The sequence below is a fragment of the Abramis brama genome (genome assembly GCF_963993115.1).
Source record: "Abramis brama genome assembly, chromosome: 12".
NCBI lineage: Eukaryota > Metazoa > Chordata > Actinopteri > Cypriniformes > Leuciscidae > Abramis > Abramis brama.
In genome coordinates, this window is record NC_139974.1 from 12,339,705 (window position 1) to 12,354,087 (window position 14,383).

General features: G+C 35.9%; 2 protein-coding genes across 3 annotated transcripts; one reads left to right on the forward strand and one right to left on the reverse strand.

Annotated features, from left to right (window-relative positions):
- Nucleotides 1–5,326: 5,326 nt before the first annotated feature.
- LOC311093819 (fMet-Leu-Phe receptor-like) lies at nucleotides 5,327–6,455 on the forward strand (the record flags this gene model as incomplete). The annotated part of the gene is made up of 2 exons (XM_084131413.1): nucleotides 5,327–5,875; nucleotides 5,976–6,455. The coding sequence occupies 2 exons, from the start codon at nucleotides 5,327–5,329 to the stop codon at nucleotides 6,453–6,455; spliced, it is 1,029 nt and encodes a 342-aa protein (XP_083987539.1).
- Nucleotides 6,456–7,914: 1,459 nt separating this feature from the next.
- lim2.4 (lens intrinsic membrane protein 2.4) lies at nucleotides 7,915–11,795 on the reverse strand. Of its 2 annotated transcripts, XM_084131166.1 has the most exons (6): nucleotides 11,652–11,795; nucleotides 9,826–10,039; nucleotides 9,539–9,604; nucleotides 9,239–9,388; nucleotides 8,991–9,125; nucleotides 7,915–8,240 (listed from the first exon to the last, which is right to left on the reverse strand). In XM_084131166.1, exons 2-6 carry the CDS (start codon nucleotides 9,998–10,000, stop codon nucleotides 8,179–8,181), a joined length of 588 nt encoding a protein of 195 aa, XP_083987292.1. In that variant the 5' UTR covers nucleotides 10,001–10,039; nucleotides 11,652–11,795; the 3' UTR covers nucleotides 7,915–8,178. The 2 variants fall into 2 exon arrangements, with proteins under 2 accessions (XP_083987292.1, XP_083987293.1); XM_084131167.1 differs by lacking the exon at nucleotides 9,539–9,604.
- Between the last annotated feature and the right edge of the window lie 2,588 nt (nucleotides 11,796–14,383).

Genomic DNA, 14,383 nt, shown 5'->3' on the forward strand with positions numbered 1-14,383 from the left:
TGCGGATGATGTGATGATTTTAATTAATGGGAAAAAAGATGTTATTAACTTAGAGTCTACTGTTAATGAATTTGGTGTAATCTCTGCTGCAAGAGTGAACTGGGAGAAAAGTGATGCACTGATCAGAGGTAAATGGAAGAATGGCTTACCAATTTTACCTGGTGGGTTGAATTGGAAGAAAGGGGGTCTTAAGTATTTGGGAGTGCATCTTGGAGAAGTATCTGTGCAACAGAAAAACTGGGATGGGATTATAGAAAAAATGGAAGGCAGACTAAAGAAATGGAGATGGATTCATTCCCAGCTGTCTTTTAGAGGGAGAGTACTAATATTGAACAATTTAATAGCCTCAACTATGTGGCATAAGCTCTCTTGTGTTGAACCTCCCACTGGACTATTAGCAAGGTTGCAAAGGATATTGGTGGACTTCTTCTGGGACAGGCTGCACTGGGTCCCTCAAAGTGTGCTCTTTTTGCCATTGGAGGAGGGAGGACAAGGGTTGGTGTCTCTATCAAGCAGGTATGCAACATTACGATTACAGTTCATCCAGAAGTTTCTAACAGGCTCAGTGGATGTGGTATGGAGAGATGTTGCAAAAAACATTCTTCATAGAGTGGATGGACTTGGACTAGATACTGCTTTGTTCCTTACGGATACCAAAAAGTTAGAATTGAGTGGACTATCTTCTTTTTATCTTGGTTTGTTCAAAGTTTGGGGATCTTTCATCATTAAAAGACCAGAAAATGCAATTTCTCTGTTCTGGTTGTTGGAGGAGCCTCTAGTTAAGGGGGCCTGCTTGGACATAACAGATCAAGTGCCGAATCTTTCTCAGAGGCTGTGTGACACCCAGACGGTAAAGATGAGTCATATAATTAAAGTGGCCGGATCTGAATTAAATGACGTTACGGCTGTGGCATCGTTATTAGGACAAAAATCTATGCGACAAACCTCAACAATCATGGAGTTATGGAGAAAGAAACTGACAGCAGAGGAGTTGTTACTTCTTGAAAGATATAAGGAAGGACTTTTGCTTCCTGATGTGAGAGACTCTTTTCCCAAGCACTGGATTACACCTGATTTAAAGGAGATGTCAGGTATTTTGTTAAATTTGAATGGACTTCAGGACTTACTACTAGATGAATTAAGTGGAAAAGTGATGTATAAATGTTTTGTTAAAATATTGTACAAGTCAACACTGTGTGAAAAAATGGATAATGTCTGGAGAGAGAAATTTGATGTGGTAAATGAAGTTACACCACATTGGAGGGCCTTATATAAACCACCATTGATGAAAAAATCAGGAGATCTACAATGGAGAATCCTGAAGGGGGCTGTTGCTGTGAATGCTTTTGTCTCGATCATTAACCCAAATGTCAATGAAGGTTGTGGTTTTTGTGGGCTCAGAGAAACAATTTACCATTGTTTTCTGGAATGTAACAGGTTGAAACCACTTTTTGATGTACTAGGGAAATTGTTTTTGGGTTTTAAGGAAAGTTTCACACCAAAGGTTTTCATATATGGGGCAGGATACAACCGCAAGCAGAGATTCAAATGGCAGTTGATAAACTTTATAGTTGGCCAAGCAAAAATGGCAATATATATTTCAAGGAAAAACATGATTCAAAATATGCATTGCCAGGATAGTGTACTGTTGTTTAAGGCATTCATTAGATCTAGGATCTCAGTTGAGTTTAAGTATTATAAGGAGATGCAAGATTTGGGAACCTTTATATTGCAGTGGTGTTTCAATGAGGTTTGCTGTGCTGTGTTTGAGGGGGATTTAATTTTGAGCTTGTTGCTGTGTTGATGGTTTTTGTGATGATGCAGTGATGGGTCTTTGTCACTGAATTAATAAAAGTGTGGGCTAAAAATAAAAAAAAATCTCTCTCTCTCTCTCTCTCTCTCTCTCTCTCTCTCTCTCTCTCTCTCTCTCTCTTTCCCTCTCTCTCTCTCTCTCTCTCTCTCTTTATCTCAGGTAGGCTACAAGCTGGGTAAGATTATTTGGTGTAACCAATGTATAACCATGTTCTAGATATTTGAATTGATTGTGGAATTGATCTCTGATATCTGAAATATTAAATGAAGTTTTATGTAACAAAGTTCGGGAGGAGCATGTTCAGGTAATCATCCAATCAGCACAAGAAGAAGCCAGTATAAATAAAGCCTTCCCTTACCTCCTGTCTCATGACTAATTTCTCAGCATCCCGCCAGCACCCCATCACCCCATCACCTCACATTCGGCTGGGTCTGCTCATAGATACCTATGATCTATACATTTATAGGGGGGAGTACTCTGGGGTCGGGCTGAATTCCGAGCTCGGAGCCCTCCCCCCGGACAGCAAGCCAAATACGCATTATAATATTACATCAGATTTCATAAACATGTGAACTCGTGAAATTGTTACATGTGATTATTCTAACTGATTTTGACATTGTTCATTTAATGGTTAAAAGGAATAGTCAAACATTCGCTCACTTTAAGTGAGGCACAGATATTATTAAAACCTTTAATTTATGGAGTCAGATGAAATAATGAGTAAATACATATTAATGTATTGCATTTAATCAAAAAATACTTTGCCTCGAGAAAAGGATAGTAACACATTAAGAACTTCCGCGCTGGTCGGACGCCGGACTTTGGGCCGATCTAGCGCAAGCTTACATCTAGGTTTGTTAAATATTAGGCTGACGTGGATAAGATTGCCTGAGGCAGGAAGAGAAAGAGGAAATTATTATTGGCCTAAAATGTGGAAAATTTTAGACCACATCTGCATGATGATTGGATCCATCTGAGTTTACTTATCATTCTGTTTCTTTTATTTCTGTAATATTTACCTGTGAAATAAATACATGCCTAAGAAAATAAAGCTTCTGCTGCAGTTTTTATATAACAAAAAGGCCACAACATGTTTTCCCAGTTCAAATGTCTTCTGTGATAATCAAAAAAACTAAACATTTAGGTCCTCATGGCATGGCTGAGCTGAGCACACTGAAATTAATCAACTAGTATTGACAGACACAGATAGATAGATAGATAGATAGATAGATAGATAGATAGATAGATAGATAGATAGATAGATAGATAGATAGATAGATAGATAGATAGATAGATAGATAGATAGATAGATAGATAGATAGATAGATAGATAGATAGATAGATAACAGACACATAGACAGACTCTGGCGGCCATGACGTGACAAGACGCTGTTGGTGTGAAGGTTGCGGAGTTGCAGGGTTCCTCATCTGCATCTCCCACAGTAAATGATGAGCCACTCAAAAACAATTTATGTACTGTGCCAGGGTCCAGTTGTATCACAGTCTGGCATCAGCCAACTAAAATCCCAATCCAAGCCACTGTAAACTGTAAAAACATCCCAGGAACAATATGGCTAAAGGTCAGGAACTCCTCCACAAAAAACTCAATCAGGCGCCAATTCTGATAAATGGAGCATAATTTCTACTCGGCACACCTCCTTTCATCTACAATTTCCATACCTTTCTTTTGCAGTAGAACGATGAACTCACATTTAATAAACATCAGGAAAAATCAGAGACACACACCAGCACCAAACTTCAACACAAGACAAAGAACAGAAGATAACTGAGAGTCTGAAAATACACGATGAGGAACATGTGAGACGCTAATCAATGAAACAATGAATAACTGTGGAAACCAAGGAATCAGGAACTAAACACACAGGAACTGAACACGGCAATACAAGACATATGAATTTTACAAAAAAGTGAACACAGACATAGGGTAATCGTGACAGACAGATTGATAGATTGATAGATAAGAAACACTTGTCGATGTCTCCTCCCCCTGCTTGCTTGTCTCATCTTTGTCTGCAGAAAATATACATAATAATAGCCAGAAAAGTTACTGAAAAGTAGAGATGAGCACGCCCTGGTGTGATGTCAAAGAACCAGCCACTGATTTATTTACTAGCATAGCAAAATATAACTTTATTACTCACGCTTCCATTGACTCCTTTGGGAAGGATTACTTCTGCAGTGTTTCAGTTTTGTAAAAACACTTATTGCTGTGTACAGGTAAGAAGACCCACATCTAATCATTCACAGTTTATTAATAGTTAATATTTAATTTTATGTATTTATTTCTTAATTTTTCATTTATTTATTTTCCAGGCCATGCAATATATAATTAATAAAATTTGAAAATGAATGAATATAATGAAATTTGACACTTTCAAGAAAGAATTATATACATATATATATATATATATATATATATATATATATATAAATTCTGAAAATGTCAAATTGTATTCTTTATTAATCTACTGTATACTGCCTCCAATTTCTTTAATAACTGGTAACACTTTACTTAAAGCCTTTATGCACAATGCATTATAAATGTATTCATAATGTACTCTGTAGTGAATTATATTGTTTCATAATATATAATAATTGTAACCAAAGTTAAAATGCATTTTAATATTTGCCCATTCTTTGTTACATCTGAAACTGGTTGTTTGTCATGTGTTTTAATGTATTATACTTTATAAAGTTGAACAATGTAGGCTATTATAATATATTATAACTGTGGTTACAGAGATAAGGGGAATTTCAAGGAATAATAAATGCATTAAAAATGTTTATAATACATTTATACATAAAGGCTTTAAGAAAATTGTTACCAAACATTTTTTATCTGAAGCAATGTTTTACAACATAATTGTGACTAAAGAAGACATTTATGAAATCCTAAATGTTTGTACACTGTAAACAATAAACCTGTGTAATTTTCTGTAAAAATACATTAGCTGTGGTTGCCAGAATATTTTAGGTTTTAGAGGACTGAACTTAATCTTATGGTAAAAACATTTTTTAATTAACTGATACAATGTTCATATTCCGTTTAAATAAAATCTGTTTCATACCTGTGTAATACACTGATAACCACCATATAATAGAGTTAGTAAAAGAGGCACATGGTAAGATATTACAAGTGAGCACACGGCTCGAGCACGCTTGATACCGCACGCTCAGACAAAGACAAGACAAAACAGGAGTGTCAGAGCTCTGTCAAAATATATATATATATATATGTAAAAATAAAAAAAACAGAAGTGACAGAACCCTGACATTAACAATCACGAAAGGGTTTTATTTTGTCTGACAGATTATGGTGCATCTTCTATGATTATGAAAATTTATAGTGATATGAAATATATCTTTGAGCATTTTTCTTGTGGTAAAGTAGTCTCCCTAGTTGGCTTACAAATTGACGACATGAATGAACAGATCTATTGGTAAACAGAAACCTGAAGAAACATTAATGGTTTTATCTCTCTTGGCTGTAGAATGACTTCCAATACAACACTTCTCCATTATGCCCACTCTGTCTCAAACCACCATAAGAACACTACAGTGGACCCTGAGGCCATTATAAAAACAGTCAACATTGTCTTCCACTCCATCATCATTCTCTTCGGCACCACCGGGAACTCTGTGGTCATCTGGGTTGCCAGCTTCCGGATGAAGCCCAGTGTTACTAATGTGTGGTTGGTCAACCTCGCAGTTGCTGACCTGATCTTCTGCCTGACACGAGTCACTCCACTTATCAGAGATCTTTTCTTTGACCTCTGGCCTTTTGGAGAGTTTGTCTGCAAGTTCAATGGTTTCTTCAAGTACGCCAACATGTTCTGCAGTGTTTTCCTTCTGGCTGTCATCAGTGTGGATCGAGCGCTTTGCATTTGCCGCCCAGTGTTCACCAGGAAACGACGGACGTTATGTGCAGCTCGTGTGGTCAGTGTTGGAGTTTGGATTGGGGCGGTGATCTTTAGTTCACCGTTCTTTGTGTACCGACATGTCTTCCTTGGCAAGAACAACTTCAGCCAATGCTCACTGAAGGTCAGAGTGTCTGCCTTAAATTTGCCTAAAATTATTTTTTACTCACATCTGCATGTACTATAGAAAATATGTGAATATGAATTTGTGATTTCATTTACAGGAGAAAGGAAGAGTAGAGTATGTCTACTACCTCATTCGTTTCATCTGTGGATTCCTGTTGCCCTTCCTGGTCATCCTTATTAGTTACATACTAGCTGCTGTTGGGATACGCAGAACACGGCTCTCTGGCAAATCAAGGCCTCTGCGGATTCTTGCTGTATTGGTCTGTGCCTTTTTCCTATGTTGGGCCCCCTACCACTTTCTAGGACTGGTCAAATTGGTGCATAACGACAACACGTCAGTATATATAGGATGGAGTTTGGCTTCAAACTTAGCCTATTTCAACAGCTGTGTTAACCCAGTGCTGTACTTCTGCATGGGACTGGATGTTAGACAACAATGTAACCAAAACCTGTCAGGGATTTTTCATAGAGCTCTTATGGAGGAAAGTCACTTTTTGCAGTCCCAGGAACGCTTAAGGAACGAAAGCTGTAATTCTTTTTCAAAGACTGCAGGCAATGAGCGTATGACGAATGTTTAAGGGAAATTTGTTTAAAGCAAACTTTTTCCTTATCCAGTTTGGCATTTTGAAAAAATAGAAATAAAATGTATATACCAGAAAAAAGCTGCCTATTGAATTTCCATATGAAATGCTTTTTATGGTTTTAGTTTTTAGATGAGATCTATAGCGTTAAAATTGTTCTTTGCTGCCTGCATTGCGTCCTCTGCAGTTTCAATCTAAAGACATATATTTACAAAATGAAAATCATATATTTACAAAATGAACCCAGATCCAAATAAGCAAAGTTAATTTACCATTATATTGTCAGATTGGAAATATAAGCCTTTCCCCATACAAAAAGGAGCTGTACTTAAAAGTATTTAACCTACTGTATACAATTAAAGAATTATTGACAAAAGTTAAAACTATAATATGATGCATTCAGATTTAAGTTTCTCAACTGTTGTCTTAATAATTAGTACCATTACTTTGCTTTTACATTATTAACTATTACATTATTAAACAACATTTCAGGAATATTGTTCAATTTGAAATTCTTTGTTCAAATGTGTTTGACTAGTTAGGACAACAATTGGGGGAATTCATTTGTTTCTTGCATAACATAACCTAAACAGGAACATTTTGTTGTTGTTGTGGGGACTGAATTAACATCTGTTATCTGTCATCAATGTTCTCCCAATTCATGTTTCTTGTAATAAAATGTTACATACACAAACATTTCTCCAAAACTTTTAAGTCCTAACGGCACAACTGAGTTTTTAAAGTTGTCAGTTTTTCACTATTTTTGAATCTTACTTTAGAACATGTGGCCTTCTTCAGAAATACCACAAAGGAGGAAATGAATTGCATTTTTAAGTATTTGAAACCCACTTCTACTTTTTTGACCTTCCTTGGTAAAATGTTTTATTTAAAGAATTGTTCAGAACAGGAAGGACCCTAGTTCATTTCTATGAATAAAAAACAAATAATTATGAGGCACTGCATTTATATATTACTTTCTGTGCATTTAAAAAAAAAAAAGTGCTGACAATATGAAAGTAAAGCTTTGTTAAAACTGAATAATTGCCGAAAAAAATTTAAATAAATACAAACACGATATAAAAATATGATATAAAATGTGTTTATCCTGTTTAAATCTCTTTTTTCTTCTTTTTCTCTCACATATGCACAGTGTTTAACACAGGATGCACCCCACTTGCTGACTATGTAATTAAGCTGCAAGTGTGAAACTGTCAGAAACATAAGTCTGATACATTCACATGGTGAAATAAATGCTTAAACGCAAAGAAGCTGCATGACTAAAGGTGAAACTATATTGCAAAACAAATACAGTAGTTACATAACTACATGCATGTGCAATCTGTAACTTCTAACAGCATGGACAGATGCTCTAAACATGATAACTAGCAAGTATTTATGTGAGGTCATAAATATATTCCAATGCAATATATCAAGAGAGAAACTTAAACACAGAAAATTATTTGATTTGATGTAGATTTTTTTATTGAAAAAAATTATGAAAAGTGAAATAAACATTTGTGAAAACTGGTATATTTATCTGTGCAGAATTATACAAATATATTTGCAAGTCCTTTAATGCTGTTTTAGGCTATTGAGATGGTGTATTTTTGAAGTTTAGTGTTTTAAGGCCTAACGTTAAGCAATCCTCATAGATCTGATGAAGGTCCTGATGATTTCCGGGCCAAAACTTTCTGCTGCTTGCAGTTTTAATTGCTTCAGGTTAGCGACTTCCAACCACTCTTCTGGATTCATACATTCTGTGAGCACACATGTAGAATATCCCTGCAACAGACAATTTCCAAATCACAAACATGCAAACAAGTGTGAGTATTTCTTCGAGACCTAAAAAATGAAATAAATAGATTAAGAGATTTACTTAGCTCTTTTGCTACTTTTAACCATTAATGGGACTTAATAAAGAGAGCATTCACATTTTTATTGTGCTAACCATAAAGATGTGTGTAAAAGTGATGAGGATGATTCATTTATTTCGTATTTAATGCATTTTTGGTAACACTTTACAATAAGGTCTCAATTATTAACATTAGTTAATGTATTAACTAACATGAAACAATACATTTGTTACTATATTTGAATCCAGCTGTTCATTGGTTGTTCATGTTACTTCATGGTGCATTAGCTAATGTTAACAAATACAACTTTTGATTTTAATTATGTATAGTAAATGTTGAAATTAATATTAACAAAAGATTAATAAATGCTGTAGAAGTGCAGTTCGTTATTAGTTCATGTTAACCTATAGGCCTAACTAATGTTAAACCTTTTTGTAAAGTTTTACCCATTTATTCATGAGTTTGTTCTGCATGGTTTTGGTATAGAATTTCATCATGAGATCTATAAGGTCTTTCAACCACATCCTGAGGCATATCAAAGCACATTTCCTTGATTCTTTCCATTATGCACCAGTAGAAAATTGCATAACTTTTAACACTCCCTCTGTTCTACCATTTGAGAAGCTTCTCTGGGTCAACCTTTGCCCGTTAAATAGCAGTCTATGAGGTTTTCTATCACCTGCAAAGAAGGTCATGAGCATGGCCACCCATCCTAGTATGTAGGACCAGGAGAAGCGCCAGTCTCCGAAACGCTTGCCCAGGAAGCTTAGGGTTACGCCAGTGTAGATCGCCATAGCCAGCAGCACAAACATGGCTGGGTGTGAACAAAGCGATGGGTTAAAAAAATGTATAGAGGAAGAGTAATACCATAAATATTTGACCTTGACCTTTTATTCACATTTAAATATGCATATGTTTATGACTTACTGGAGATGAAAAACATGATTCCTGCAGCAAAGGAACGACTGAATCTCTCAAAGGCAGAAAAATGGGCAAACGAGAGGATGCCTGCCATGATGCCCGCAAAGCACGCTATTCCTGAGAGGATCATGAATGCCCGTGTGGCATTCCAATATGCTGAGGAAAGAGACAAGAAATGTTCTCAAAACAATCCTAAAGAAGGGTATCATCCTCGTATTATCATCCCCCCAAATCCCAACCAATTCTTGTCACTGTTTGTTTGATTTTTCTCATTTGATCTTTAAAAAACTGTCCCTGCGCAATCACCTTGAACGACCCACAGTACAGCTCCTGTAATCTCAGATCCCATCTTATTAGACCACTTTGGTGCGCCTGTTCAGAATACGAATGTTCAACACAAACCAGTCTAAGGAGCTCTGCATAGCAAAAAGAATAAACCACTGCCATCTACAGGCAAAAAATGGTCTCAAAGCTCAAATGCAGGTGCCAAAATTCTTGTATAATGTTATAGGGGACTTTAAAAATAGCAATAGCGCATATCATAGACACACAAAAATATATTTCTGGGGTTTGCATGAATAAAATTAGATTACCTATACTTGCTGTCTGCATGTAGCACTTGTTGGCCATGCAGTACCTCCACAGGCCTTGATGGGCATAGCTGCCTGAGAGGCGATACTGCATCCAATAATCTGTTGCCGTGGAGACCACTATTAGGATGTTCCCCACAATGGCACAGAACAGGCCGCCGCCCATAAAGCTGTACATCCTGACACACGCTGGGACTATGCAGGAAGGAGATATACACTAAAGAGATATGAGAAATGAGTCATGAAAAAGTTTCGATTTTTCATATACAGATGCTTATACTGTACACACATTCATAAATGGCACACAAAGTGGCACAAAAACAATTTTATACAAGATTCATCTAATTAAGTCAGTTTAATGTGATTTAAGTTGAAATTACTTAAATATCCAAGTTGATTGTACTTTTTTTTACGGTGTCAGTTACTCAATTTAAACGCTCAATTTTTTAAATAAATTTTTCAAATTAGCATTACTCAAGCTTCACAATAATTTTTAGTGCTTAAAAACAAGATTTTAGTAACACTTTACAATAAGATCTCATTTATTAACATTCGCCAATGCATTGACTAATATGAACTAACAATAAGGAATATATTTGTACTGCATTATTTAATCTTTGTTAGTGTCAGTCAATAAAAAACGTTCATAGTACACAGTGCATTAACTAATACTAACAGAATTTTTTATCTTAAAAATGTATTAGTAAGAATAATAAATGCTGTAGCAGTTTTCTTCATGGTTCATGTTAACTAATGTAGTTAACTCATGTTGTAAGGTAAAAACCTTTAGTTAGTTAACATTAGTTAACTACATTAGTTAGCATGAACTAATAATGTACTGCACTTATACAGCATTTATTAATCTTTGTTAATGTTAATTTCAACATTTACTAATACTTTATTAAAATCTTGTTAACGTTAATGCACTGTGAACTAACATGAACAAACAATGAACGGCTGTATTTTATTAACTAACATTAACAAAGATTAACAAATAGTAACAAATGGATTGTCCATGGTTAGTTCATGTTAGTTAATAATGAGAAGGCCATATAGCATCTGTATTATTAAGCTCCCAGTGCAAAGAAAAATAACGAATGAAATGACATAAGTATAAAGAAAATCAGTAACACTTACAATAAGGTTCATTAGTTAACATTAGTTATTAACTAATGTTAACTAATGAACCTTATTGTAAGTGTTACTGATTTTCTTTATACTTATGTCATTTCATTCGTTATTTTTCTTCTCACTGGGAGCTTAATAATACAGATGCTATGGCCTTCTCATTATACTTCATTATATTGAAAAAAGAAACCTGTCCCATTGAGACATATGAACTTTATGATATTCCAGGTTAGATAGTCAAGAAATTTCGGTAACACTTTTGTTTAGGGTCCAATTCTCACTATTAACTATAACATGCTTATTACTAGGATATTAGCTGTTTATTAGTACTTGCAAAGCACATAATAATGCCTTATTCTGCATGACCATATTCTACATTCCTTAATCCTGCCCAATACCTAATCTTAACAACTACCTATTACTAAATACTATATTAATATAACTAATATTATTAAATACTAACTATTTATAAGCAATTATTAGGAGTTTATTGAGGCAAAAGTCATAGTTAATAGTTAGTTAGTGAGAACCTGACCGAAAGCGAGAGTGTGACCGAAATTTCTGTAATGTAACGTAATGGACATGCTCATCATAAAATAACAAGTTCCATTCACACTGCATTGACATCTCAATCACCGAATCAAATATTAAGGATATTTACAGAAATATACAAAAAAACATGCAAGTTTTTCATCGCTTACCTTGTTGCTTCTGAGGCAAATCCCTCTTTGCTTATCCTCTGGGGAAAGAGGGAGTGAGAGAGTGGAGAGGGAGGGAGAGATGTTAAGAGGCAAAAGAGAAATGGACAACCTCTGTTGCCCTTTTTTGTTGATGGTGGCAAAATCCTTTAAACGCTACCTCCTCTGTCTCTGAAACAAATACACTTGAACTGGTTAGGGCAGGGGCCCTGGTGTGTCTGACTTTTCACTGTGTGTATGCATGATGTCAATGGTCCTTCTTTTGTTTGAAGAGTAGACTGTTCTGTAGCTGCACATATTCAATGGATTGCTTTAGTGCAGCGGTCAATGCAAAATGCTGAGTTGCATGGTTGCTTTGACAGGGGCCACAGCATGGATACACGCAGGCATACCTATAGTTTAAAATGCAATAAACCCAATGTTTCCCATTCCCAAATCGAATTACTGAATCAGTTTTTCGATATAGTTCACACATGAAGAAAAATTACATGTGGATTAAATTATGATCTAAAAAAAATCTATCAATGTAGGTGAATGAACCAGGCAACAAGCTATAGAGAACCCAGATGTATTTAAAGAGATAGCTCATCACAAAATGAAAATTCTGTCATCAATTACTCAACCATCATGTCGTTCCAAACCGTAAGACTTTCGTTCATCGTCGGAACACAAATAAAGATCTTTTTGATGAAATCTAGAAGCTTTCTGTCCTCCCATTGATATCAACGCAACTGACACTTTGACACTTCAAAAAGTTCATAAAGAGATCGTAAAACTATATGAATTGAGTGGTTTAGTCCAACATTTCTGAAGAAACATGATCGCTTTATATGATGAAGGTTCGGTTGGGCTTCTGTTTCTGTTTGCTGATCAATGTTTATATGTGAATTAAGCCTAAATTCAATCTGTTCATCATATAAAGCGATCGAGATGAACGACATGAGGGTGAGTAATTAATGACAGAATTTTCATATTTGGGTTAACTATTGGGGATGTGTGATTGACATTCACAGCTGTGTAGTCAAATACATGACTTTATTCCTATGAATTACATTACTTGTTGTTAGGGGATTTACAGTTAAAGACCCAAGGTATGATTAATTAAGACCCGGAGTCAGAAGTGCAGTCAATTTAAGACAGAAGACAGAATTATAATAAATTAAAGACATTTTTTTTACTGAAGATAGTTTGCAGTTTCATCAGGCAGAAGTCAGCTTCAAGACTCATGATAATGATTAATAACTTGATTATAATCACTCAAGCAGCAGTGGATTCCAGAATCCAATACCGTCCAATACCGCCACATCTGGTGTTTCCATAGAGGCTGCTTCAAAATATTAGATTTCTGACCCATGCTCCCCTGTCAGGTTATAATTTTGATAAAACAGACAATATATTTTTTCCTTCAAAGACTTAACATGATTAAAATATCCCACATAGCACATTATTTATCTCCAGAACATTTTGACATAACACAGCTGTTGTTCATTTTTGCTAATTTGGTTTTATCATCGACTAAACTGATTACAAAACAAGTACATATTTATTCTCTGGAAGCCGTGCTAAATAAGCAAGCACTGTTGCTGTATTCCTAGCATGGGCTAGACCCGCAGTCACTACACAGATACTAAATACAGACATTGTCTTTAATCATAAACACCATGATATTTACACAGTTTATATATGTGTATATATATATATAATTCAATTTTTCAGGTTCTTTCTTTTTTTGTAGCCAGACAAGTTGTTGTTTGTCAATCATAATAAAAATCCTGACTACCCAAATGAAGTGAGAGCTTCAGAGCAGAGCTGCTTACAGCGTTGGGTTGATTGGGTTACTGATCGGGTTACTGATCAAGTTACTCAATTCGTCAGCCATATCTTAGTCACGGTTCAAACTCACCTGAAGTTATAACAGCAGAGATGGAGGCGGTGATCTTTGAACAGCTTGGCTTCTGCGTGATGAAACTGTAAAGTATACTCCAAAATCACAGTTACATAAACTGGTCCACGCCAATTTGGGTCACAATTTTTATTTTTCTCAGGATTGTTCCTGATGGCAAACAACCCTATTTCTATTATTTTATTTACCTAAATCCCTACCTGTCTGAATCACTAAGTTCGGTGTACCCCTATCCGAAATGGGAGAGATCGATAGTCAGGTTCGCAAAGATACACTTAGAATTGTTTAGGCCTACAACAATCGCGTTACTACACTCCGCTAGTGGGGGTACCTACACCTCCAGCACGGCCTGTCCGAGACGTACTCATGACAGGCTACCCATGCTCCCACCCAAAAAGTGTCCAACCGTGTTACTACACTCTGCTAGTGGGGGTGCCTACACTTACAGCACGGCCTGTGTCAGGCTTTTCGTGCTCCCACTCAAAAGTGTCCAACTTTTAAGTGCCCTACCCTCGTCGGGATATAGCACGGCCCATCTTCGTGACGTAATCTCTACAGGCCCTTCTACTCCCACTTAAGAGTGTCAAGCATTATCACTCTCCCTTCTCTCAACCTCTTCCACCCAGACAGTCCTATTAAAATAATAAAATCTTACTACCTTATTTGTTGATTAGCCAGGGATGTCACAGAGGAATGATTGCCCGCATCCTCCACCTGTTAGGGGATTTACAGTTAATGACCCAAGGACCAGATATGATTAATTAAGACCCAGAGTCAGGAGTGCAGTCAATTTAAGACAAGAGTCAGAATTATAATAAAGAGAAGTTTTACT